Raw genomic sequence first — 27,538 nt, 5'->3', positions numbered from 1 at the left:
GGCCTGCAGACATACACACAGAATATTGTATGCATAATAAAAAAAAAGAAAACTTTGGATTCTGAGTGTTAATGGCACATGCCAATTAATTCCTACATGCAGGAGGCTGAGCTGGGATTGAGTTCCTTGGGGGCAACCTGACCCACATAGTGAAACCCTGTCTCCAAAACAAAACCTTTCAATAAAACGGGGTGCAGAAAAGGGCCAACTTATTGGCTTAAAGTCTGTACTTGTGCCAGAAGGTTTTTTTTCTTTTTGAGAAAAATCAATGCCCATATTATAATCTCCCTACTCCACAGTAATATACGAAGCTATCTTTTTATCTTTTTCTGAGACAGTTTCTCTGTGTAGGGGTGGCTGCCTGGAAATTACTCTGTAGACCAGGATGGCTTTGAACTCAGAGGTCCACCTGCTTCTGCCTCTCAAGTCGTGGGATTAAAGGCGTGCCGTGCTCCTAAACTACCCATGGAGAGATGAGGGCAAAAGTACTAGGTAGTCCAGTGGACATATTCAAAAGTCATAATACACTAGATGCACCGCTAACACTCAGTGGCTTTACCTCACCGTCAGCCATACCGGCTGATGCCCCTGCAGAGAACACATCTATATTTGCATAGACACCTACATGTTCAAAGACCACCCTGTGCCCAAGCTTGTCATGATGGCCTACCTTCCAGACACACCCGTCTTCCTCTGACTGGACTCTTCATTGTCATAAGCTGTACACATGGGCTTTTGTTTTACACTTATTATTTTATGAGTATGAACCCTTTGCCTGCAAGTATGTGTGTGTACCACATATGTGCCTGACATCTTGGTGCTGGATCCCCTGCAACTGGAATTACAGAAGATTGTGAGCCATCATGTGGCTCTGAGAATTGAACTCAGGTCCTCTGTAAGAGCATATAAGTGCTCTTAACCATTGAGCCAATCCTCCAGGCCCATACTTATGTTTTAATATTTAAAATGTGTATTTAATGTTATACATACTAAGCATTATGTACTACATATTTAGTATTTGTAATGTCTTCCCCTCTTGCCTCCCCACCAGGATGTCATCTTCAGGAAGGCAGGAATTTAAGGCAAAAAACTAAGACATGTACACACCAAAGCAAAAGCAGAGAGCTCAGGTCAGGCTGAGCAACCTTGTTGTATATTGTAATAGGTCCTTATCTAGACCCTAGCTCCACATGGCCTCATCCAGTTGCACATAGCAATGGCTGGGGAAGGGGCAAGTATAAGGTTTAACACCCAAGTAGAAGAACATGTTTTATTATTTTTTTTTAAAGATGTATTTATTATGTATAGTGTTCTGCCTGTATGTCTACCTGCAGGCCAATAGAGGGCACCGAATCTCATTAAAGATGGTTGTGAGCCATCTTATGGTTGCCAGGAATTGAATTCAGGACCTCTGGAAGAGCAGCCAGTGCTCTTAACCGCTGTGCCATCTCTCCAGCTCGTGAACATGTTTTTAATAGTTGCTTTACCTCTTAAGTTTAAAACAGAATCTTGCTGTGTAACCCAGACTGCCCTTAAACTCAACCATTCTCCGGCCTCACACTTCCAAGTGCTGAGATTATAAATTGTGCCACTATGCCCACAGTTCACTCATAAAAACAAAACCAAATCCGAAAGTCACAGCTGTCTTGTATCTTCAACAAAATACATCCATCCGTGCAGTCCCTCAGATGAGGTGGGCCTCATGACCTGGGGGCTGTGAGCTCTGGTACCAGTTTCAGCACCCTCTACCAGGGTTCAGTCTTGCAGCTTGCGCTCACACTTTTTCTCCAGTTCGGCCATCTCCTTAAGGACCAAGGCTACACTGTACCGCAGCTCCTGAAATTTGGCCACAGGTACCTCAAAGCGGTGTGCAGATCCATCTGTGAGCTTCAGCTGCATGAGAACACTCGGTTGCAGGGAGCGGGACTGAGCACTGGTAGAGATGGCCACATCCACCCGCCACCGGAAGTTAGACAGGTGGGGCAGCCAGGACCCTTGCTGTTGGACCACAGCGTCGAGAAGTGGGCGCTGACTCCCAAATGCCACACTGGTTAAATCTTCAATCAGATCTTGAGGAATGCCAAGCTCCTGGAGCTGGTCCTGGAAGGCTTCTGGCTTCAGACTGGCAGGGGGCCGCCGGAGGGCCTGCTGGAGCAGTGTGTGTGTGCCTGCCAAAAGGACAGCCAGCCGCTCCTCCGACAGGTTGGCACTGGCACCAAGCTGTTGCACAGCTTCTCTGCAGTCTTTGCCATGCAGGGCCCCGACGACCAGCTTCAGCAACTTTCTGAAGGTGTTCCTGTCCAAGTCCCTCATGAGCGGAACCACTGCCGCCACTTCTGGAGAGGGCTGGGCTCCCAGGAAACTGGCTCGGCCACCATGACTATCAGCTGGATGGTGCAAGTACGGAGCTGCAGCCCCCAAAGCAGACATCCTTGCTTCCCCTTTCCTGATCAGTCCGGAGAGAAGGTGCTAACCACAACTGCCTGGAGAAGTGAAGAAGAGACAAGTGACTCACTGGCCAGGGGCTTCATGTATCAAAAAATGAGACTTGATGTGGTGCCCCATCCGTCTGTCACTGTCCACATGAGCTACCAACGATAGACAGTAAACGGGACACTTGCTTGGGAGGTGGCACTGAGACCGGATGGCAAAGGAGTCCACCTGAGTCTAGGAGAAGAGAGAGGCCGCCCAGAGATCAGCAGTTGGCAGGAAAAAGAACCAAGAAACAGAAGTGCACGCGTAAGTCCTACGTAAGCATTATTAGTGAATCTGGAAAACGCAGCTGAGACCCCTTCCCTACTCAAGCGCGAATCCTAATCATAGCTCTGGAAGACCTAATGATCTCACATTACAAATATAAACCACTCCTTTAAAGCCCTCGGCACCTGGAGGAAGCTGTCCGCTCGTAGCTTACCGCGGCTGGAGAAGCAGGAAATTGACCGGACCTCGGAAAGGGTCCAGAGACACTTCCGGGCTACTCTAGGATAGCGTGATAGGGCACCTCTATGGTTCCCGGAGCCGCGCACGCGCAGAAGGGCAGCAGGACTCTGGCGCTGTCTTCTGACTTGGCTTGATTTTTGGGAAGAGGAAGCCGAAGTCATTCAGTTTCCGGGATCCTACTGAAAGCTGTGCCTGTCCTGCGCATAGGCGACCCAGTATGAGGGGCACACGCTAGAATTGTTGTAGTTGGTGCTACCGAATTGCATATTTTAAAATAGTTAGATGGGCCAGGCGACAACTCACGTCTTTATAACCAGCGCTCAGGCCGGGCATGGTGGCACAGGCCTTTAATCCCGCACTTGAGAAACCTAGGCTGGTGGACGTCTGTGAGTTCAAGGCCAGCCTGGTCTACAAAGTTAGTTCCAGGACAGCCAGGACTGTTGCACAGAGGAACCCTGTTTTGAAAAACCAAAAGAAAAGGAAAAAAATCCAAAAAACATGGGCTGGAGAATGGCTCAGAGGTTAAGAGCATTGCCTGCTCTTCCAAAGGTTCTGAGTTCAATTCCCAGCAACCACATGGTGGCTCAAAACCATCTGTAATTAGGTCTGGTGCCCTCTTCTGGCCTGCAGGAATAGGTGCAGACAGAATATTGTATACATAATAAATAAATATTTAAAAAAATCCAAAAAACAAAAATAACAAAAACAGAACTCGTGGGGTATAGGTAGGCAGATCTGTATGAAGAGTAGGCCAGCCTGACTTAGATATTCAGTTTCTGGGCAGCCATCTGGACCATGCCGATGCTGGTGGCCTGCACTAAGTGAGACCCTGTTTTAAAAACAAAACCCCTAGAAATTCTAGCAAATTTTGACAAAATCTGACACAAATTTTGCCATATTTTTTTGAGTGACACAAACAGACCCCTTTGTCGGTTTTACCTCTTTATTTCCTAAGATTTATTTTTTATTTTATGTGTGTGGATGTTTTGCCTGTATGTCTGTCTGTGTAACTCTGTGTGCCTGGTGCCTGTGAAGATTGAAAGAGGGCATTAGATGCCTTGGAACTAAGGTTGCAGACAGTTGTGAGCTGCCTTATAGGTGCTGGGAATCAAACCCCTCGATCTTCTGGAAGAGCAGCTAGTGTTCTGAGCCATCTCTCCAGCCCCTCATTTAAAATTTTATGTGTATGTAGTTTTACCTGAATACTTGTATGTGCTTCACATACACACCTGATCAGAGGCCAGAAAAGGGTATTGGACTGAAACCAGGGACAACTGTAAGCTGCCTCATTCCCTCTTGTTTGCTCCAACACTTTACAAACCCGATTTACAAACCAAAGTGACTTCAATTTTCCAGAGGTTCTACAAGAAGGATTCTGTCCATCATGGGGCTCAGCAAAGCCACTGAAGCCCACCTCATCCCAAGCCCCAAGTCAACCCTCCTTTTTTTTCTTTTTTGAGCTAGGGTCTCACTATGTAGTCCTGGCTAAACTAGGATATGTAGACCAGGTCTGCCTCAAACTCACAGAGAACCACCTCCCAAACGCTTACACAGCAACCCCTTTTTACACTCTACTGTGACATGTGATGTGAACAAGATGTCCCCTGTATTCTCAGGCATTTAAATACTTGGTCCTCAGTTGGTGATGCTGCTTAGGAAAGGTTAGGAGGTACAGCTTGCTGGAGAAAGTACATCAGTAAAGGTGAGCTCTGAGAGTCTAAAGACTCTTGCCAGCTGGGTGTGGTGACCCATATCTCTAATCTTAGTTCTCAGGAGATAAAGAAAAAGTATCTCTGAGTTTATGGTCAACCTAGTCTACATAGTGAGTTCTATATAAGCCAAGGCTATATAGACAGAATGTCTCAAAACAAAAAATAATTGAATTAAAAATAAAGATGCGGGACTGGAGAGATGGCTCAGTGGTTAAGAGCACTGACTGCTCTTCTAGAGGATCCAGGTTCAATTCCCAGCACCCACGTGGCAGCTCACGTGGTAATTCCAAGATTTGGAATACATTCAGGCAAAACACTAATGCACATAAAATAAGAATAAAAATTATAAAAATATTTTGAAAAATATAAGGATGCTTGCCATTTAGAGTTCACTCTCCCTGCTTCCTTTTGTGGTTTGAGACATAAATCCTCAGACCACAACTTCCAGCTCCAGTTGCCATGCCTGCCTGCTGGCCTGCTTCCCCACCTTGATGATGATTGACTTATCCCTTTGGAGCCATAAACCCTGTCTTGGACATGATGCTTTATCACAGTAACAGGATGGTAACTGATGCAGAAGCTGGGACAAGGGAGTCATCTATTACTGTGAAGGGCTGATCATGGATTTTTTGAAGGAATTTGGAAGGCTTTGGGACTTTGAGCTAGAAAACTGGTTAAATTGTTGTGTAGAAAAGTGAATTTTAAAAAAGATTTATTTATGTGTATGAGTGTGCCATCTGCATGTGTGCCTACACATCAGAGGAGGGCATCAGATCTCATTATAGATGGTTGTGAGCCACTATGTGGTTGCTGTGATTTGAACTCAGGACCTCTGAAAGAGCAGCCAGTGCTCTTAACTATTCAGCCATTTCTCCAGTCCAAATGTTTTAATTGTTGTGGTGTCCAAATCCACTGGGAGAAACCAAGACTTAGTTTCAATTTAAATTTAAATTAAATGAATTTATCCTTTGTTTTTCTGAGACACGGTTTTTCTGTGTAGTCCTGGTTGTCTTAGAACTCACTCTGTAGATCAGGCTGGCATCGAACTTACAGAGATTTTTTTTTTAATTTATTTATTTATTATGTACACAATGTTCTGTTTGTGTGGATGCCTGCAGGCCAGAAGAGGGCGCCAGACCTCATTACAGATGGTTGTGAGCCACCATGTGGTTGCTGGGAATTGAACTCAGGACCTCTGAAAGAGCAGCCAGTGCTCTTAACTATTCAGCCATTTCTCCAGTCCAAATGTTTTAATTGTTGTGGTGTCCAAATCCACTGGGAGAAACCAAGACTTAGTTTCAATTTAAATTTAAATTAAATGAATTTATCCTTTGTTTTTCTGAGACACGGTTTTTCTGTGTAGTCCTGGTTGTCTTAGAACTCACTCTGTAGATCAGGCTGGCATCGAACTTACAGAGATTTTTTTTTTTAATTTATTTATTTATTATGTACACAATGTTCTGTTTGTGTGGATGCCTGCAGGCCAGAAGAGGGCGCCAGACCTCATTACAGATGGTTGTGAGCCACCATGTGGTTGCTGGGAATTGAACTCAGGACCTTTGGAAGAGCAGACAATGCTCTTAACCACTGAGCCATCTCTCCAGCCCATACTTACAGAGATTTACTTACCTCTGCTTCCCAAGTGCTGGGGTTAAAGGCATGTGCCACCACAGCCTGTTCCATTTTCTGTTTTTTATAGTTAGCCTCCTCCAAACCCAATTTGAGCAGCCAAGGTGCTTTACAAAACACAACCCCAGGGTAGAAGTGGCTCAATGGCAGGAATAAGGCAAGGCCCAGGGTTCCAATCCAAGCTCAAGCTCTGCAAAGAAAAACACTGAAGAAAACCTAAACAGCCCCGCAAGGTTCTCCTCGTGGCATCCCATATCCTAGAATAAAATGCCAAATCCTCACTGGGCTTACAAGCTGTGGCCCATGCACCACTTTCCCATCTCATTCCCTGAACCCCAATTCCAGCAACAGATCTTCTGTCACCCTGTCCTGGCTCATGAGACAGTGTACCATAGATTGAGCCATTCCCCTCCTGACAGTGGCCTCAAAAGGTCTGTTAGGCAGATATTCAGGAGCGGAACTGAGGGACACACATCGGGAGAGCACAGATGGTTTGTGGTCTCTTCCCTTGGTCCAGACTGTCCATTCTCTGGTCTCCCCTGGCTGGTGAAGAACTGGGTAGGTGCTAGTGTGGGGTGGCACCTGCACCACAGGATGGTTTGTGAGTCAGGCAAGGGCAAGGGGCTGGAGATTGAAACACATACACACACACACACACACACACACACAGAGAGAGAGAGAGAGAGAGAGAGAGAGAGAGAGAGAGAGAGAGAGAGAGAGAGAGAGAGAAAGAGAGAGAGACAGACAGACAGACCAACCAAGACCATCATTGAAACAAGAATGCCCCCTTTATTGTGTTCCAGGGCAGCTTATATAGGGCTCTCCTTAACTAATGGCCACGCCCTAACTCTCAGGATTTTTCAGCTGCAAGCCCACCAGAAACCACTCCCCTGCCATCAGGCACTCATGAGGGTCTTGTGCTTAGAGCAGCTGCAAGCACAGGAAAACAAGTTGTTTACTCCGGCAGGTAAGGGGTCACAGGAAATTCAGGGTCTGAGGGTCTGCAGTCCTCTACAGTGTAGGTCTGCTGTTTGTGATTGAGGGAGAGGACGCGCATGGTGCTTTCTTATCGATTCTCTACCAGGGGTGTTAATGTACACATCTGCACATTAGTTCTTTTTTTTTTAAATATTTATTTATTATGTATACAATATTCTGTCAGTGTGTGTGCCTCAGGCCAGAAGAGGGCACCAGACCTCATTACAGATGGTTGTGAGCCACCATGTGGTTGCCGGGAATTGAACTCAGGACCTTTGGAAGAGCAGGCAGTGCTCTTAACCGCTGAGCCATTTCTCCAGCCCCTGCACATTAGTTCTTATGACTACCCTACGGCAGAACATTCTCAGATAACTAGCTCCGGATTTTAGAATGGGAGATATTCTGGGTCATATAGCAAGCTCCTAAACCCCAACATGACTTCAAGCTCTTGTCAAGTGGTCATGGTACTTCTACATTGGCATCTACATTTCTGCATTGGTATTTTGCCTACATGTCTGTGTGAGCATGTCAGATCCACTGGAGGTGGAGTCACCAGCAATTGTGAGCTTCCATGTGGGTGCTGGGAAATGAACCCAGGTTCTCTGTGAAAACAGCCTGCGGTCTTAACTAGTGAGTCATCTCTCCAGCTCCTGGCCATGGTATTTCTAAACCTAGCATTGGTGTATTTCTAATGTTGGCCTTCCACCCCCACATAAAAAGCATTCAGGAACCATACCTGCCTCTCAGAATAAGGGGGACTGGGTCCTGAGTGGCTGTGGTGGGGGACAGATTTTAAGAGGCATCAACTGGGGGTAAGGTTGTAAGTCAGTGGTAGAGTACTTGAATAGCACACTTAAGCCCTCAGTTAGTACCTCAGAAAGGACACCGAAAAGGGATGAGGTAAAGCAGAAATGAATTCTAGCATCTTTGCTTTTGGCTCCCTTTTCAATGAGTTACAGGATTATTTCCTTATTGAAGCCATGTTAAGTAACTGGTCCAGAGGGAAAACATTTGGGGTTACTACTTATGTAAACGCAGGGTCTCGATGACTGTCTGCATCTGCCTGAGTGCCGGGATGGCAAGTATGTACCAACAGACCCGGATTTGGTGGCTTCACTTAAGCTACTTCTTACAAGAGCTTCCAAATCTTTCCTGATATTGATTTCTCATCTGTAGGACAGAGATCTGAGTTCAAAACACAGCTACACTTTGAGTGTGACACACACTTTATTTGATGGGTGAATGCCAAACATTCCAGAAACAAAACATTATTTTCATAAGTAGAATATTTTTTGAGAACAAATCTGAATCTCCCCCAGCAGTCTCAAGTTTCTGTTAGCATAAATTACTCAAATAAAATAAGGCTTCAGGTTTATTCAGTTACATATTTATAGCGTGGCGGTCTGAATGAGAACGGCCCCATAGGCTCATATGTGTGAACACTTGGCCCTCAGTTGGTGGAACTGTTTGAGAATTATTAGGAGGTGTGGTCTTGAAGGAGGTGTGTCACTGGGGGTGAGCTTTGAGTTTCGAAAGATTCTCCATTCCCAGTTAGTCCTCTCTGCTTAGTAACTGTCTCAAGATGTGAGCTCTCAGCTACTGCTCCAACACCACGCATACCTGCCTGTCTGCTGCCCTGACCCACCATGATAGCCATGAATGCTCCCTGGAACGGTAAGCCCCAAATAAACTTTTTAAATTTACCTTGCCTGTAGTGTCATCATAGCAATAGAGAAGTGACCAAGACACTTAGGTGAATGATTTATCCCATGTGAATCTTTTGGTGCTGAGTGAGCCTGGAGCTCCGATTAAAAGCTTTGCCACAAGTGTTACATGTGTAAGGCTTCTCTCCTGTGTGGATCCTCTGGTGTATAATCAGGTGTGAGCGCCACCTGAAAATCTTGTCACAGTCGTCACACTGGTGCAATTTCTTTACAGTGTTCACTTTTTTAGAATTCAAAAAAGTGTTACTTTCAACCGTGTTTCCAAATTCATAGTACCACTGGGCTCGAGTGTGGATCCTCTGGTGTTCAATGAGGTATGAGCTCCGGCTGAAGGCCTTCCCGCACTCACTGCACTCATAGGGCTTCACTCCAGCATGGATTATCTGGTGTTGGAAAAGGGTTGAATTTTGACTGAAGGCTTTTCCACACTCGTTACACTTATAGGGTCTCTCCCCGGTGTGAACCCTCTGGTGGATGGTGAGCTGTGTGCTCATACTAAAGGCTTTCCCACACTGCGTACATTCATACGGCTTCTCTCCCTTATGGATCCTCTGGTGATAAATGAGACTGGAGCTCTGGCTGAAGGCCTTCCCACAGTCATCGCACACGTAAGGCTTCTCCCCGGTGTGGATTCGCTGATGCTGAATAAGATGGGAGCCCTGGACAAAGCCCTTCCCGCAGTCGTCACATTTAAACGGTTTTTCTCCTGTGTGAGTTCTCTGGTGGCGAATGAGCCGGGAGCTACAACCAAAGGCTTTGCTGCACCTGTTACACTTGTAAGGTTTCTCTCCGGTGTGGATCAGCTGGTGCTGGCTCAGGCGAGAGACCCACCTGAAAGCTTTGCCACACTCCTCACACTTGAATGGCTTCTCTACAGTGTGATTTCCCTCGTGGGCAACGAGGCTTGAGTTCCCTGAAGTTCTTGGCATTTGAGATTTCTCCCCACTATGCATCCTCTGATGCTGGGCTAGAGTTGAGCTCTGGCTGAAGGCCTTGCCACACTCCTGGCAGGGGTAGGGCCTCTCTCCAGTGTGAGTCCTTTGATGTCTGACCAGCTGTGATTGCTGGCTGAAGGCTTTCCCACATTCTTGACAACTATAGGGCCTCTCTCCTGTATGGATTCTCTGATGATGGATAAGGCTTGAGCTCTGACCAAAGGTTTTCCCACATTCCTCACATCTGTAGGGCTTCTCTCCTGTATGGATTCTTTGATGCTGAATCAGTTTTGAGCTCAAACGGAAAGCTTTTCCACAATCAACACACTTAAATGGTTTCTCTCCGGTGTGGATTCTTTGATGCTGGTTGAGTTGCGAGCACAGCCTGAAGACTTTCCCACATTCCTCGCATTCATAAGGCTTCTTCCCAAGGCAGTTACTCGTGTGCGTCTCCTCTAAGCAGTCAGCCAGTTTTTTTTGGCACTCTTGACATCTGTATGGTTTTCCCTGTCCACTCACTTCCAGATATGGATCCAGGTTCAGAGTTGGTTTAAAGACTCTACCACACTCTTCACAGTTTTCTGATGTCCCTTTCACACTGTCTCTCTGTTTGTTAGGCTGAGGACCCAGAACAGTGGCCCGTAGCTCCTTGCATTCCTGGACAGTGTCCTGAGGAGCCATAGTCTCATTATTGAGATGCTGCTTCTGGAAAAGGGAGCCACTCACTCTTAGTCCAAGGCTATTTGAGCAATTCTCTGACAAGACCATGGAATCCAAATTGTCTCCAAAGGCAGGAATCTGCTTTTCGGGAATGTTCATGTACTCACAGGTCTGCTTGTGATTGGTTCTAATAGTAGAATCTGAAATAAGCACAAAATAAAAACGTTCTTGACATCTGAGCTCAGAGAAAAGGCAAAGATGAGCAGTGCCTTGTGGGAGTGCCAGCACTCCACCACGCCCCAGTGGAAAGTGTGGCAAGGAGAGAGAAGGGGAAATGCTCACAATTTAGCTCACTGGACAGTGATGGCATGCTCATGTCTACAAGGCAGAGGGCTGAGAGTTTCATGTCCTAAGAGGGTCTACAAGAAGAATTTCACCCTATAGGGCACTGAGGAGGGAATATCTTAGAGTAAGCAAAACAGACTGGACAGAACAATCTGAGGACAGAATTCATCAGAGCAGGTCAGCATCCTGCAAACATGCTAGCTGGCAAATGAGGACAACGGGGGTGTCTGACCAAAAAACAGACAGGAATGTTGAGACCCCGGCTGAAGAAGAGGTGGTGCAGGAAGATCCCAGAGCAGAACTGGGTGCTCAGCCTATCGATGACTGGCCTCTAAGGTGGACTTCTCTGAAAAGAACTCAAACTGCAAACCCAAGCCTTGCTATGGGTGAGATGGTTACTGTCACACTGGTACAATCTAGGATTACCTGGAAAGAAGGAACCTCAACTAGAAACTGCCCAGGTCAGATTGGCCTGTGGCCATCTGTGAGTTTGTCTTGATTGATGATTTATTATGGAAAGACCTAGGCAGTTTTATCCAGACTGCAGAAGAAAGTGGGCTCAACACAACCGAGTGTAAGATGGGACGCGGTGTTCCTCCGTTGTTTGTGCTTCAGTTTCTGCCCTGACTTCGGACCTGGAAATGTCAACCACAATGAGCCCTTTCCTTCTTAAGCTGATTTTAGCTAGGATGTTTGATCAAAGCGTGACAAAACAGATGAGAACACTAAGCCACTGGCTGCGTGACCATACCCAGTAGTTCACACTGATTCTTCCGCTGGCTGAGTGACCATACCCAGTAGTTCACACTGATTCTTCCACTGGCTGAGTGACCATACCCAGTAGTTCACACTGATTTTTCCGCTGGGGCAAGTGTCAGGGTCTGAGCGCCTAGACCAAGAGGCCATCGTGATTTCTACTTTCCTTCTGGGCTCTCCAAATCCCACAGGCTCTCTTCCTGTCCTGATCCCACAGGCCAGATTTCTCTATGACCGTTAATGACGTGACATATAGTAGTTAAATGGACAAGTGTTTTGTGCCCCTGCCTTTTTGTCGTATAGCCTTCCCAGAAGTGGCCACACACCTGTGTGTGGTTCTTTCTAGGGTTGGTCCTCTGCAGTGTTCTTTAGCAGCCCAGCCTGGTCACCAGGACTCACCCAGCTCCTTCTTATTCAGACCTTCTGTAACAGGGCCTGGGCCTCACCTGTCTGGCAAATCCATGGTGTCTCTGTCCCCTCTGCTCCCTGTAGGTCAAGGACCCATGGCTCTTGTCCTTGCTCCAGTCGAGAGATCAGTTCAGGCTTAAAGACCAGGAATCCTGCTGTGTGTGAGGCAGAGAAGGAGAGGATGGAAACGTGGCCAGGAGTCAGTCCTGCTCCTCGTTCCCAGTCATGAAGAACAGGAGCTGCTAGACTATGCAGAACCTATGGGGAGGGTGATGAGGGATGAGGCTGGATACATAGCAACCCCTTCTCCCTAGCTCCTTAGATTAGACAGGAAGGGGCACCCAGACTTCCACAGTCTTCAGGGAACACTGTCACTGAAGAAGAGGCCAGATCTAGTTGGGGTACAAGAGGAGTAGGGAGCTTAAGCCCAAGACAGCATCACATTCTGCAAAGCCACAGCCTTTTCTTCCCCAAGTTCAAAAGACAAGGATACTCCAAGAGGTAGGGGTAGTCAAGAAAAAAAACTTAAAATTAGTAAGCAATTAAATAAATGAAGAAGATTTCAAGTCACAAGTAGTGGATCCAGACTCCCTTTATGGCCAGTTCATAGAAGTGGGGAAGGTGTTGATCCAATCAGGGATCCACAAAGCGGGCCTAGACAGATGATGGCTCAACAGTGAAGAGCATTTGCTCCTCTTCCAGGTCTCCTAGCACCTACACAGCAGCTCTCAACCGTCTATAATTCCATTTCTAGCACGTTCACAAACGTACATGCAGGCAAAACACCCATACACATTGAAAAAAAAGAAAATAGTGCCGGGCGGTGGTGGCGCATGCCTTTAATCCCAGCACTCAGGAGGCAGAGGCAGGCGGATCTCTGAGTTCGAGGCCAACCTGGTCTACAAGAGCTAGTTCCAGGACAGGCTCTAGAAACTACAGGGAAACCCTGTCTCGAAAAACAAAAAAAAAAAAAAAAAAAAAAAGAAAGAAAAAAAAAAAAAGAAAGAAAAAAAAGAAAATAGAGTTTGGAGCTTCCCTCAGGCTTCCCACAACATGGAAAAAGAGGCAAAGGCATCTGCGAGATCCATCAGCCGTGTCTAAACTGCAGCCTACTGTCACACACGACAAAGACAGTGATGAATGTCAAGAAAAAGCCATGAACTTGACTGAAATGTGAAATGTCTTTTTGTTTTGTTTTGGTAACTCAACTGTAAGGCTCTTGAATATCAACCTTGTGAAGAATATCATGTCACGATATCAAAATGTTAAACAGGGCTGGAGAGATGGCTCAGTGGTTTAAGAGCATTGCCTGCTCTTCCAAAGGTCCTGAGTTCAATTCCCAGCAACCACATGGTGGCTCACAACAATCTGTAATGAGGTCTGGTGCCCTCTTCTGGCCTGAAGGCAAACAAGTAGACAGAATACTGTATGCATAATAAATAATAAATAAATAAATAAATATTTTTTAAAAAGTTAAACAAATGGTACAGTAATAGGTTCAAGTTTAAGTAAAGGCAGGGCCCCACGCTCATCAGAAAACAGACAACATTTCTTAAAAAGAAAAGAAATCTGACCAAAGTTAACATGAGAAGAGGAGAAAATATGCAAGTATTGTTAGGTATATATTTTTCTATTTTTTTTCTGAGACACGCTTTCTTTGTGGCGTCCCCACCTGCCTCTGCCTCCCGAGTGCTGGGATTAAAGGTGTGTGTCACCACCATTAGCCTCCTAGCAACCTGGTGGTAGAAAGGACAGGCTGCCAGTGTGCGCGTGTGGGTGTGGCTAGAACCTCAGTTAAGCAGTGCTGCAGATGAACATTAGCATCGTCACAGAGAGACATTCATTTACCCTGCACTCCTCCAAGCTCTCCTATGCTGGGTGCCATGATACACATCCACTTATCATCTCAGCAGCCACTCAGGTGGCGGAGGCAGGAGGACTGCTTACTTTAAGCCCAGGAGTTCTAGGCCAGACTGGGTAGCAGAGTGAGGTGGCCATTTCAAAAAGAAAAAAAAAACATTCAGTAACTTGGCGCTGAAACGTGAAGCTACTGTCGAAGCAGAAACTACGGGAAAGAGCAACATTTACTTTGAAACTGGGTAGCTTGCCTAGTGGAGTGTGGTTCCTCACAGGCACATACATTGTAGCTGTATGTGCAAAGGGTCTGAGGAAAGACTGAACATGCAGATGAAGCTGCTGGTCACTGAGTGACACACAAAAGGAAAGGCCACTAAATACTAGGCAAGAAAGCTTAGGGACTGACCCCACAGAAGGCTAAACCCTAACAAAGAAAGAAAACCATCATCATTCCTGGCAGGCCAGAACCCCAGGGGAAGTAGACAGGGACAATTGAGCAAGTCCTGGCCACTGTCCTCCGTGTGTTTTCCTCCTATCACAGCGACGTGTGATAAGCTATCTGTGAATCGAAGATAGCACTTGCAAAGTACTGAGTGAGTTTAAATTGTGGGTGGTATAAATCAGTAGTACATTTAATAATGCGCTTTTTTAAAAAAATAATGAGCTTTATAACATGTTTCCTTGGTTTCGGTGAAATCTAACACAAGATATAGTGAACATCTAAACACCCACAAGTCAGTAAGGCACAACAATCCATTTTGTTGTTGTTTTTTGTTTTTTAAGGCAAAAGAGCTGCCCAAGTACATGATTTCAGAACCTAACAGAGTAATAAGCAAGGATATGACAGGATGCCCAAACTCTCAAAAACTAGACAAACGCAAAACCAACACAATCTTAAGTTGTTTTACTTTCTTTTCCTTCGTCTTGTTTAGTTTAGTTTAGTTTTGGTATTGTTTTCAGAACAGGGTTTCTGTGTAGCCCCAACTATCCTGAACTTGTTCTGTAGACCAGGTTGACCTCAAACTCAGAGATCTGCCTGTCTCTGCCTTCCGAGTGCTGGGATTAAAGGGATACACCATCTTGCCCAACCTGCTTTTTTTTTTTTTTTTTTTCCTGAACTAGGGTTTCTCTATGTAACAGCCTTAACTCTCCTGGAACTAGCTCTTGTAGACCAGGCTGGCCTCAAACTCAGGGATCACCTGCCTCTGCCTCCCGAGTGCTGGGATTAAAGGCGTGCGCCACCACCACCCGGCTTGTGTTGTTTTTCTTTTTGCTCTCTGTGGTACAGGGATTGACCCCAGAACAACTTTGTGTGCGACAGAAGAATGCTCAACCACTGACCTGTACATACTCCAGCCCTTGCTGTATACTACTTAAGACATCAGAAGACTGGGTTTTGTCAGGTTGTATGGGATGAACAGTTATAGACCTGGTCTAACACAGACAGAAGTACCTGGGAAGCCAACTTCCTCCCATCCCCACCTACCCCACTCCTGGCCCACCAGCCCAGGCACCCTCTCAAGAACTCAGGATACTCCCACATTGTAGGCGCCAACATGAGGATGGGGCCAGCCCTGAAGCGGGCTCAGCAACAGGTGAAACCAGCATAGCAACCAGCAGGTAAGACATACATTCTACCAGGAAGCTGAAACAAACTACAGAGTGGTACGTGCTGGAGCAGCCTGCAGGGAAGGTAGCAAGAACGGGAGCAGTCTGACGGCAGGACCAAAGGAAAGGTGGGACTCAAGGTATCACTGACACTCTGGTTCCAGAACAGTTTTCTCTGGAGACTCCTCGAGCCAACAAAAAGATTGTTTTTCTTTTTCTTGGTTGTTGTTGTGTGTGTGCGTTTTAAAGCTATTTCAAGTATAGGTTCTGTTTCTCACATGGTAATTTAATAAGCTTAGGAAAAACAGAGGTTTTACTAGTTCCCAGAAATGTCCCTACCTAGTAAGGACTAAACTGGGTGGGCGACATATATAAAGCCTGGAGCTGGGCTGGCACACTCAGATTCAAGGTTTAGCCCCTAAGGCGGAGCAGTTAGCATCCACAACCCCTCTCTCTGACAGGTGAGGGGTGGATGTATGGATTAGATCCCCAGGTGTAGCCTCACCTAGTCCAGCCACACTGCTGTGGTTCTCCAGCATCACCTCCCTGTAGAGGGCCCTCTGGCCAGAATCCAGACATTGCCACTCCTCCCGAGAGAAGTGCACAGCCACGTCGCCAAATGTCACCGCCTCCTGAAATCAGGACACACACTAGCACCTCAGAAGTCCTTAGGTGCCAGCTCCAATCTGGCACTACAACATATCTCAGGCAGGTGACCCACAGGATCGGACTAGAGTCACAGGGATCCTTTCAGCTCTTACATCATAGGTGGAGAGAAGGGACTTAGTCCATGGTAGTGATCTTAATTCCTCTCCACTGAACAGGCACGGCTAGGCTCTGGTCTGGGCAGACTTTTATTCCCTGCCTCAGACACTGAGCCTGGCAAGAGCCACAAGGAGGGCCAAAGCTAGAACTGTGCTCAGGCCCAGTGGAAAGGCAGACCCCCAAAGTAGGAAGTGGAGGCTTGACAGAACCAGTGGGGAAATGCAGGCAGCCAGGCTTCCTACCATCAGATTTGGAGGGTGGGGTCCACTTGCCTTGACTCAGACACCTGTGAGAAATTATGAAAAGACGAGAGGTCAGGGCGGAGGAGGCTCCCCCAATTCCCAGAGTAATCCAGGGGTTTCTGTATCCCCTGCTTCTTCACCACCAACCCCAGGCATACAGGGACACCAGACTGGGCAAACACAGTCCTGACCCTTGAGTATCAGCCACTGAGCCCCTTGCCTGTGTAGGGTTGCGGGGTTGAATCACTTCACAAACACATTAAGAATGGTTGCCGGGGGGGCCACACATTCAACTAAACCACGGGAGAGGCAACCGTGAATTTGTAAGAAGTTTGCCTTCATGAGACACCTAGAAGAGACAAATAACCACACATAAAACCACAACTGTGATAGTGCTGAAGGAAGGGGACTAGGAACGCGGTTAAATGAGAAGTCCTGGTAAAGTCCGAAAGAGTCTTCCCCCAGGGGCCCGGACCAAAGTGATGGTGGAACCAAAGAAAGCAACCGAAGCAGTTAACCGAAAGCAGGAGACAGGGCTTAGGAGAAAAGACTTCGTGGGGGGGACTGAACCCCTGTTCACAAGGATCTAAATTCCAGAATAGGCTACGGTTGCTCTAAGTCATAAGGATTCCAGAAGTCCCCCTCAGCTAAACCAAAGCAAAGCCCTTAGGCCCCTTCCTATCCCCACCTCCCCCCACCCCCGGGCGGGGTCAGAACGGGAGGACTGGAGCTTCCTCCGCAGCTTTTGGACTGGTGTCAGGCCATTGGCTGGCCCAAGCAGCAGTGAACACTGGAAAAGCATTCCTCTCTCAGAACCCAGCATTTGGACAGCCAATGGGAAATCGCGGTCCCAGACAGAGGACAAACCCTGAGGTGCCATCTGAATCCAAAACCGTGACTACACTTTCAGCCTCTGTCACTGACTCTAGGCTTTCAAGGTGCAGAACTGAGGGGGAAGATGGTCCCAGGAAGTGGTTATTCAGGAAACTAGGGAGGCGGCAGGCGGGTCCAGTCCTGGAGGGAAGCCGCCTAACTCAGGCCCAACACTGGAGCTCGGGAGCAGGCTGGAGGGCTGTGGTGCTCGGCTATTCGACTCGCATCCGCGGGGACGAAGTCCCCGGGCCAGGCACTGAAAACAGCCCCGAGCCGCCCACGCCTCTCATCTCTTCTGGGGGCCCCTTGCCCTGACGACAAGGAATGCAATTGCGCCCACTCACCCAGCCTGGGCGCGTCTGGGACCCGCCAACAGAGCGAGTCGCCGGAAACAGCTTCGCACATCCATCCCTCCGCGTCCCGCCCTGCATACTTCCGCCTGTTCAGATCCGCTCGCCGGCCAGAGCGTCTCGATGGTTTCCCCAGTCCCGCCCCCCGAGGTTACCGGAGTAGGGGCGGGTCCAGACGCGCGCGCTCGCTCTCTAGCTGTCCCTCCCTCCCTCCCTCCTTCCCTTCCTCTCTCTGCCGGTAAAGAGCTGGGCTAACGTCTAGGGCAGGTCGATCCTGGTATTTCAGGCTAACCCTGACGAAGCGTAGCCCAGTTAGCTTTTGCTTAGCTTTAGAAAGAACTAATAAGCACCAGAAACCTTTACCCTCCGGAGGCCGAGCGCACTGGCCCGGCTGTCTAGGGGGTGGCACAGGTAGGGGAAGCAGGAGGCTCGACGGGGTCCACAGCAGCTGTGGGGCCAAATGCGCTAGGACCTGAGAGGCTGTGGAGGGGGATCCTCAGTGGAGGTCTCTTGCCCACTGCTCTAGTCTGGAGGTCGGGTGCATTTGACACTGTCCTTCAAACCCTCCTCAGCTTGTTGCAAAAAGGAGCCGCGCAGAGTGTCTGAGCTCCCAGACCACACATCTGAGACTCAGAAAGAGAGCAGAGGTCACTAACAGGATCTGAAGATACACACAAATGCCAAGACGAAAATGTGAAAAAGTAACTTACTTCAACCATACATCTTTTTTTTTTTTTTTTTTTTTTTGGTTTTTCGAGACAGGGTTTCTCTGTGGCTTTGGAGCCTGTCCTGGAACTAGCTCTTGTAGACCAGGCTGGTCTCGAACTCACAGAGATCCGCCTGCCTCTGCCTCCCGAGTGCTGGGATAAAAGGCATGCGCCACCACCGCCCGGCTCAACCATACATCTTCAACCACGGTGACATATAGTGAGGCCAAGCTGGGCCAGCGCACTTGAGATGTCTACCCACAAAGCCTGCCTTGGAGGCAGACACGCCAGGCATCTCATGCTTTTTGTAATACCCTTCCTTAGTCTATTTTTCTTCTCTGTCTCTGTCCCCACCCCTTGACAGGATTTCAAAATATAAACCAGGCTGGCCTAAAATTCACTTTGTAGTCCAAACTGGATTTAACTTGCAATCCTCTTGCCCCTGCCCCCAAGTGCTAGAATCTATGCCAGCGCCTTCTTTGGTTAGGTAGACATGGACGTTAAAGCATAATATTCAGGCTGAAGAAGGAAAAAAGGGTACACTTCTGATGAAAGATCCTGCCTGGCCTCACTGCTCCTTCCAAAGCTTTTACCCCAAATCCCTCAGAGTCCTTGAACCCCAAAGTCAGAGTTTTGAGGAGAAAGCACCTCTTAATTTCTCAAGAATGCCGGCTCCTGAGTAAATCTGATTCCTTCTTCTGCCAACTCTCCTTGCCCAAACAGTGTTCTTAAACTATAGAGAGCCTGGGCCTTATCTTCTAGTACCTAGGAGAAAATAGCAAAGGGGATTGAGAGGTTGGCAAAACATAAAGGATAGCGCTATTGATGATGAGGATATGAGTGGTTCAAGGAGGACAGGATAGGAGCCTGTTGTGTTAGTGCTGCTGAGAGAGTGTGAGACGAAAGGAAAGGGAGATCTTTTTTGTTTACATTTATTTATTTATTATGTATACAATATTCTGTCTGTGCATATGCCTGCAGGCCAGAAGAGAGCACCAGACCCCATTACAGATGGCTGTGAGCCACCATGTGGTTGCTGGGAATTGAACTCAGGACCTTTGGAAGAGCAGGCAATGCTCTTAACCTCTGAGCCATCTCTCCAGCCTGGAAAGGGAGATCTTAACAATATCTGCAGGCTATTAGGAAGGAGAGGTGTGTGTGTGTGTGTGTGTGTGTGTGTGTGTGTGTGTGTGTTTGTGCTCGCATACTCATGAGCTGCCCCAATGATTCCTGCTTTGGTCACCTACTAACTGAAGGCTTTTGGAACCACCTGATCTTTATACTATGCCCAAAGACACAAGACTTCTGTTTCATTGACATTATGTGTCTACATTCTATTTTTTTATTTATGTGTATATGCAGCTGTAAGAGTATATGCTGTAGAAGCCAAAAGAGAGTGTAGGAACCCCTGGATCAGGAGTTACAGACGGTTGTGAGCCACCTGATGTCAGTGTGGGAACCCCTGGATCAGGAGTAACAAACGGTTGTGAGTCACCTGATGTCAGTGTAGGAACCCCTGGATCAGGAGTTACAGACAGTTGTGAGGCACCTGATGAATGTAGGAACCCCTGGATCAGGAGTTACAGACGGTTGTGAGTCACCTGACATGAATGCTAGTGCCCTCAACAGATCTGCTCTCTTCTGATGTGGGTTGTCCTTCTGTATATGTGTTACTCTTATTATTGGTTAATGAATAAAGCTGTGTTGACCTATATAGCCATGGTGGCAGAGATAAATAGAGAGAGTAGACAGAGTCAGAGAGAAGCCATGTAGCTGCTGAAGTAGACAGATGCCCCACAACTTTTACCAGTAGGCCACAGCCTTTGGTTATACACAGATTAATAGAAATAGGGTAATCTAAGATATGAGTTAGTTAATAAGAAGCCTGAGCTAACAGACCAAGCAGGGCTATAATTAATATTGTTTCTGTGTGATTATTCAGGTCTAGATGGCCAGGAAATGAACTAGCAGTCTCTGCTTACATGTAGGACATGTTGTGTTGCCAGAAAAGGAGGCAGGAGCAGACCCCAGAGAAGATCCCAAGCTGCCAAAGATACTCCAAATATGAGGAGACCAGAACTTAACAACAGCCTGGAATTTCTCCTGAGCACTAGTGTTGATACAGAGTGACAAAGAAACTCATTATGGAATTTTTTTTCTGGTCATGTGGTATTTCTTTATTTTTGTTTTTCTTTTGTTCTCATTATGGAATTTGCCTTCAATGTGACAAGGCTAGCCATTTGGGCAAGAAATTGCTCTTGCCTGGACTGCTTGTTGGTATGCTGTATGAACTGGACATGCAGAACCAACAGAAAAATAACTGCTGAACTCACCTAAAGAAGGTGAGACAGCCCTTTAGGGTTCCTGCTTCATGAAAGAGTCTGCCAGACATTCTGCAGGACACAGAAGAAAGTGACTGAAAACTGCCAATATAAGCAAAATAGCCTTTCAAATTTTCTGTTTCATGGAAAAGTCTGCCGGATACTATGGGTCTATACGTTGAAGCTGGATGCTCCAACATTATAAAAGAACTTTGGGTGACTGACCAGGAAGTGAGATGTCTCTGTCAATTCTAGAGTTTTGGAAATTGCTTACAGTGCACTTCCTGTTAACTTAGGTAATATTATATACTTCTGGAGTCTTTGATGGAGTTGAAGAATTGATAGTTATAATTATAGTTTTCCTTAGTTATGATAAAAGATAAAGTAGATATAAATATTGTGACTGTAATTCTTGCTTGACACCTATTTTGTTATATGTAATTTTACTATGTTAAAGTTAAAACCTTCATTTTTATTTATACAGAAAAGGGGAGATGATGTGGGATTCCCTCTTTATGTTGTGAAAATGTTTTATTACCATTGGTTAATAAAAAAGCTGCTTCAGCCTATGGCAGGGCAGAATAAAGTCAGGTGGGAAATCTGAATAGAGATCTATAGAGAAAGTCGGTGGAGTCAGAGAGACGCCATGTAGCTGCCGAAGGAGACAGATATCACTGGGACCTCACCAGTCTGGGCATCAGGGAAACGAATGAACAGTCTCTGCTTACACTCTTCCACCTGCAACAAATCTGCTTTCTCGTTCACTGATGGCTTTGCCCTCCACTCAGTACCAACAATTGAGTCTACTTTATCTGATCCTCTCTGAATTCCTGGGACACTAGGAATTGCAGACCTTGTGTCTCACTTCTCTGCCTAACTCATGGGAACTGTGTCATTGTCTATATCTCTAAGCTCCCCACCGTATGCCTTTTGAAAAGCCTCAGACTTTTGTGCTCAGTTCCCAATTTAAGGACTTCTAAACTCATCTACCTTTGCAGTCAGAGCTGGCCCAAATACCCCTTATTTTTTTTAAAAAAAAAACATTTTTTAATATTTATTTATTTATTTATTTATTTATTATGTATACAATATTCTGTCTGTGTGTATGCCTGCACGCCAGAAGAGGGCACCAGACCCCATTACAGATGGCTGTGAGCCACCATGTGGTTGCTGGGAATCAAACTCAGGACCTTTGGAAGAGCAGGCAATGCTCTTAACCTCTGAGCCATCTCTCCAGCCCCCAAATACCCCTTAGATAATGCTTTCTGATCTGTTCTCTTCCACCTGCAACAAATCTACTTTCTCATTTGCTGATGGCTTTGCCTTCCATTCAGTACCAACAATTGGGTCTCTGGTGGGTCTACCCATCTCTGACCATTCCCCTGGATGTGAGGCTTCCTTTCTCACCACAGTCCTCTCCTTGCCTTCTGGCTTTTCTCAAAGTCCTGGTACCAGACAACTGTGTTTCTCTTGGGCTCAGAGCCCTTAGCCCCTGTTCTTATATGACGCTATACTGAACAGCTTGTGCCTACTCAATCTGATCCTCCCTGGATCCCGGGGACACCAGAATATTAAGGCCTTTGGGTATTTTTTCTCTACCTCATTCATGCCCATTCAATCTTCCTTTGCTTCATCCTTGGGAATTTGAAGAATCACTGACCACTCCTTTCAAATCAAATCTGGCCTCAGTATTCCTTGGACCAGATAATCGGGGAACCGAGAAAGAATTCTCCATTTTCTTCCTTTTTCATTGCTTGTGTCTGTCTGCTCTCCCTCTCTAAATGTCCTGTCTCGGTTTGTTGCAGTGTGGGAATCTGAAATAGAGACACTCCTCAGGACTGGGACCCTGCTCCCTTAAGCTTCAGAGGACACCAAGATCAACTGCCTTGTCCCCAGTTCCAGAAGAATGAGGTTTCACCTTGCAGTCACACTTAACTCTACAGGATTGGAAACCACATGTGAAAGTGGATATTTTCCTTCTTGAGCCCTCTCCTGTTCTTCTATCTTTAACACACCTTGCTTCATCAAATTTATTCTCTATGTATCTCCAATGATACATTCAAAAATCTCTCATCAAACAACTAATCAGCAATGGTTACAGGACTACCAAATGTTAGCCACAGAGCTGGAGGCCTAAGACTACCAAATATGTCTGGTGATGCTGTGGTGATGGGAAAGGATCAGGTGCTTTAAGGTTTGCTGTGTAAAGATAAGAAAGCTTAGGGAAAGATGACTTCAGACGTTAAAAAGAATAAAACATGTTCCAAATTTTGCTCTCACTATGCTACTGCTAAATCAAGACTCCAAAAGTCCATAGTCTTAATATTAATCAATGGAATTTTGCTAAACTATTAATCTGGCAGAGTACTTCCCCTATGTGAGTATACTACTTTTTCTGTAATGTGATTTTGGTACAGATTACAAACAATGGGAACACTAATGTGTCTAAAACTTTTATCTTTTCCCGGGAGTTGACTTGGATCCACCTCAAACAGCATCTTACCAGGTCAAAGGAGGTGCTGGATGGCCCCACAGAGCCTAGACAGCAAAGTGAAATAGCCAGATATTCCTGAAGTTGGCTAGCACCCAGCTTTCTCGGGTCCCCCAAAGGTTGCAACACCCCCAGGTCAGCAGGAAGCAGTCTTGAGAACATGGCATTCTCATCTCTGCCTCACCTACTTACTACCCCTTTCTAACTCCTCACCTTTTTATAATAAGCAAAAGGGAGGAATGTTATTATTCAGGCACTGTACTGGCCTGACAGGATCTGTCCTCAGCTGTGCCACTAAGAGTACACATTTACTATACTCCATTTTAGAAGGTGGGCCTTGCCCACTTTTCACCTCTCTCCCTTCCTCCCTCTCTCCCTCCCTCCATCCCTCCCTCCCTCCCTCCCTCCCTCCCTCTCATCTTTCCCTCTCCTTCCAGTTACTCTTGTCCTTAGGGACCGGTCTCTGCCCCTCTCTCTACCCCTTATCTGCCCCTTCTCTCTCTTCCAATAAGCCTCCCATGTGAGTCCTGTTGTATGGCATGACTTCTCTTCCCTTCAATTTTTTAAAAAAATATTTATTTATTTATTTATTTATTTATTTATTTATTTATTTATTATGTATACAATATTCTGTCTGTGTGTATGCCTGTAGGCCAGAAGAGGGCACCAGACCCCATTACAGATGGTTGTGAGCCACCATGTGGTTGCTGGGAATTGAACTCAGGACCTTTGGAAGAGCAGGCAATGCTCTTAACCTCTGAGCCATCTCTCCAGCCCCCTTCCCTTCAATTTTTTTAAATAAACAACAAACTAAGGACCTTAGTTTGATCCCTAGAACCTACATAGTGCAAGGAGAGAACTAACTCCTAAAGTTTTCCTCAGACCTCCACACACGCACTGACATGTAAACACATGTGTGCAAACACACACACACACACACACGTCTCTCAGTCAGTGAGCCAGTGATATGTCTTGGTCGGTAAGGTGTTTGCTGCCAAACTTGAGGATCCGAATTTCATCCTCAGGCCTCTTAAAATAGGAGAAAATAAACTCCTGCAAATTGTCCTCTGGTCTCTACCCACAAACTGTGGCAAGAGAGCTGTGGTGTGCGCCCATCCCTCACCAATAAATAAAAGAATTAATGTCATTTAAAAATTAAAGATAGAAAATTGCGGGGGGACAGGTAGTGACACTCGCCTTTCCAGCACTGGGGAGGCAGAGATAGGCAGATCTCTGCATTTGAAGACAGCTTGGTCTACAGAGGGAGTTCCAGAACAGGCTCGAAAATCAAAATAAAACAAAACAAAACAAAAGAAAACACGAAAAAACAAAAAATTAAAAATAGAGCTGTTATTTGCAGGAGAGGAGACTTCAGGGTGTGTCAATAGCAATCAAGTTGGAGTTTATTAAGAAAAGATTTCTGGAGCTAGAGAGATGGGTCAGTGGTTAAGAATACCAGCTGCTCTTCCAGAGGTCCTGGGTTCAATTCCCAACACCCACGTGGCAGCTCACAACTGTGTGTAGCTCCAGTTCCAGGGAATCAACACCCTTATACAACTATACATGTAGGCAAAACATCAATGTACGTGAAATCTTAAAAATCATTAAAATTTTTTTTAAAAAAAGATTTCAAGTTGGGTGGTGATGACAGTTCCTTTCGTGGTGCCAGGTTTTGGCAGGCTATTCTCAGCCCTAGCATAGAAATTTCTAGAGAAATTTTAATGCTTTAGAATCTCTGTAGTAGTAGAGACCAGGAGATCACTGTGTCAGAACCAGCTCTCGATGGTATCTTGACTTTTCCACAGGCTACATGTGGGCAAGGCGTAAGGATTCCCTGCTTTGAGTTCTGAGAGAGTGGCCTGTGGCTCCTTCGGGCGAAGCAAAACAAACCTCAGTGGCAGCAGCCCCGTTTCCAGGGGACTCTGGGACTTTGCAGCTCTCCTTGGTGCTGCCGAACTGTAGCGACCATGCTTCTTGCTACGTTTCTGTGCTGGTCCCTCAGCAGCAGAGCCACAATTTCCCGTCCTTAGTGGGCCTAGGAACACGGCCGCTTGTAATCATGCCAACCTTGCTCAGCTGTTTGGAGAAGAAACAGTCTGCACCCTTGGCACTCATGATGGAACAAATCATTGGAAATGCAGTGAAGTAACCTGAACATCTGTGGTAGTGACACCGTGAACTAGAACCAGCAGCAAGCACATTGTTGTTTAGGGACGGCCTGGCCGCTTGGCAGCTGGTAACTCTACCAGGAGTTAATGTGGAGGAATGTGTAGCTACAAACACAGGCGTTTGTAAAGGAAAAACAAAAAAGGCAAACATGCTCCAGTCTTCCATGTTTTTTATATATTTTAATCTTTATTCAGACACTCTTCATGTGTTTATACTGTGCCCATGGGATTTCAAGTGTAACTGTGCACAATGGGTTCCTACTTCGATGAGTGCAAATAACCAAAATAACCATAGCCAAGACAGAATAGAGCGGAGATCTGGGTGTGGTGGCGCAGGCCTTTAATTCCAGCACGGGGAGGCAGGGCAGGTGGATCTCTGTGAGTTTGAACCCAGGTTGGTCTACATAGTTCTAAGGCAGCCAGGGCTACACACTGGAACTCTGTCTCAAAGGAAATAAGTACATTGATTAAAATGGAGGACAGGAACACTTCTGGGCATGTTTGATTTGCATAATTTTTTATTTTTATTTCTCATTAATAGGGGAGAGCTCAAATGCAGTCCTCGATTACCACTAATTATACATTATACAATATATATACATATATTGGGGACTCGGCAGGGGTCAGCATCTGGAGGATAATGGATAAGCCCTGGGAAAACACCTTTGTGATCATGGCATCTCCCTTGCCAGGTAAGCATATAAGTTCTTTCTTTAAATTTTTTTTTCCTAAAGCCACAGAGAAACCCTGTCTCGAAAAACCAAAAAACAAAAATTTTTTTTCATTTTGCTTCCATGTATGTCTCTACACCATGTGCATGAAATACCTACAGAGACCAGAAGAGGGCATCAGAGACCCAGGAACTGGAGTCACAAATAGGTTTTTTTTGTTTTTTTTTTTTTAATTTTATTTATTTTGACTTTTTGATTTTTCGAGACAGGGTTTCTCTGTAGCTTTAGAGCCTGTTCTGGCCCTCACTCTGTAAGCCAGGTTGGTCTTGAAGTCACTGAGATCCACCTGACTCTGCCTCGCTGAATGCTGGGAATAAAGGCGTGCGCCACCCCCAACCCCCTCTGGCATCACAAATAGTAGTGAGCTGCCAAGTGGGTTCTGGGACTTGAACCCTAGTCTTCTGGAAAAACAGTTAGTACTCTTAACTGCTGAGCCATCTTTTAGTCCCAGTTTCCATAAATCCTACCTGGAAAACAATGTAAAGGAAAGGGCACCTTGAAGGTGCATCGATATTGTAGTCTTTCCCTAAATGGTGCCTGCCATGCTTAGCAGTGAGCACAGACACGGCTGTAAGGCTTGTGGCTCAGCAGTGTGACACTGTCGCCAGCCTGGGTCCCAAAATTATAATGGATTTTCCTACCCATCTCTGTTTATGTCCGGATGCAGCTTGCTAGCAGTAGGTAAAGCTCTTTACCAGTAACCACATGCTTCCAGCTACCAACCACTCAGTCATTGCAGATTCCCAGATGTGCAGGCGTGCTGGGCCAGGAGGTGTCCGCCAGGCGCCATCTAGTCTGAGGCCATTTGAACCTTGGGGTCATTATCCTCTCATTATAATAATGAAAGCCACCCACCGGTTTCCTAGGAGAAATAGGAAAGTAGGAAAGAATAAAGGTGGCACCTTGACCCCTGGAAATAGATCTCTTCACAAAGATGTGACAGAGTTCGTAAGATGGCTGTGCTTGCGATCACAGAGTTAGGAGGCTGAGGGTTGAGCAGTCCACACCAGTCTGGGCTACACAGCAAAACTGTCTCAAGACAAAACAAAACTCTCAAAATATCAACACTAGCATTCATACCACAATTCCCATAACCCAGTCCTACTTAAAACCCAGGCTCCAAGGTCAGCCTTTCTGGCCCAGGCCTGTAATCTTAGCACTGGGCGAGGGACAGAAATAGATCACCACATATTCAAGACCAGCCTGAGCCAGTGAATTCTAGGAAAACATGGGGTAGAGAGTGAGACTCTGTCTTTACAGAGCAGCTACTGTTATGGGAATCTGTCTGGAATAACCACTTTGCCACCAATGAGAGCAGAAGAGAAATGTCCCCTGTTG

At 46.3% G+C, this 27,538-nt stretch overlaps 2 protein-coding genes and 1 non-coding gene across 8 annotated transcripts; all 3 read right to left on the bottom strand.

Moving 5' to 3' along the window:
* Nucleotides 1-1,256: 1,256 nt before the first annotated feature.
* On the bottom strand, nucleotides 1,257-3,008 carry Commd5 (COMM domain containing 5). 2 transcript variants are annotated; one of them, XM_038343097.1, is made up of 2 exons: nucleotides 2,886-3,008; nucleotides 1,257-2,483 (listed from the first exon to the last, which is right to left on the bottom strand). In XM_038343097.1, exon 2 carries the CDS (start codon nucleotides 2,428-2,430, stop codon nucleotides 1,756-1,758), a length of 675 nt encoding a protein of 224 aa, XP_038199025.1. In that variant the 5' UTR covers nucleotides 2,431-2,483; nucleotides 2,886-3,008; the 3' UTR covers nucleotides 1,257-1,755. The 2 variants fall into 2 exon arrangements, with proteins under 2 accessions (XP_038199025.1, XP_038199026.1); XM_038343098.1 differs by having other exon boundaries at nucleotides 2,915-3,001.
* Nucleotides 3,009-8,467: 5,459 nt separating this feature from the next.
* Nucleotides 8,468-17,866, bottom strand: Znf7 (zinc finger protein 7). Of its 5 annotated transcripts, none has more exons than XM_038343654.2 (5): nucleotides 17,777-17,863; nucleotides 16,560-16,603; nucleotides 16,058-16,184; nucleotides 12,126-12,242; nucleotides 8,468-10,778 (listed from the first exon to the last, which is right to left on the bottom strand). In XM_038343654.2, the coding sequence occupies exons 2-5, from the start codon at nucleotides 16,560-16,562 to the stop codon at nucleotides 9,022-9,024; spliced, it is 2,004 nt and encodes a 667-aa protein (XP_038199582.1). In that variant the 5' UTR covers nucleotides 16,563-16,603; nucleotides 17,777-17,863; the 3' UTR covers nucleotides 8,468-9,021. The 5 variants fall into 5 exon arrangements, with proteins under 5 accessions (XP_038199582.1, XP_038199583.1, XP_038199584.1 ...); XM_038343655.2 differs by having other exon boundaries at nucleotides 12,126-12,239; XM_038343656.2 differs by lacking the exon at nucleotides 16,058-16,184 and having other exon boundaries at nucleotides 17,777-17,866.
* An 8,141-nt stretch (nucleotides 17,867-26,007) lies between these two features.
* On the bottom strand, nucleotides 26,008-26,169 carry LOC119824135. The gene has a single exon (XR_005287063.1). It is a non-coding gene; the product is annotated as a U1 spliceosomal RNA (small nuclear RNA).
* Between the last annotated feature and the right edge of the window lie 1,369 nt (nucleotides 26,170-27,538).

This window comes from Arvicola amphibius, chromosome 9 (genome assembly GCF_903992535.2).
Source record: "Arvicola amphibius chromosome 9, mArvAmp1.2, whole genome shotgun sequence".
In the NCBI taxonomy this organism is placed as follows: domain Eukaryota; kingdom Metazoa; phylum Chordata; class Mammalia; order Rodentia; family Cricetidae; genus Arvicola; species Arvicola amphibius.
The sequence above is the reverse complement of the archived record's forward strand: the minus strand, read 5'-3'. Positions and strand labels throughout refer to the sequence as shown.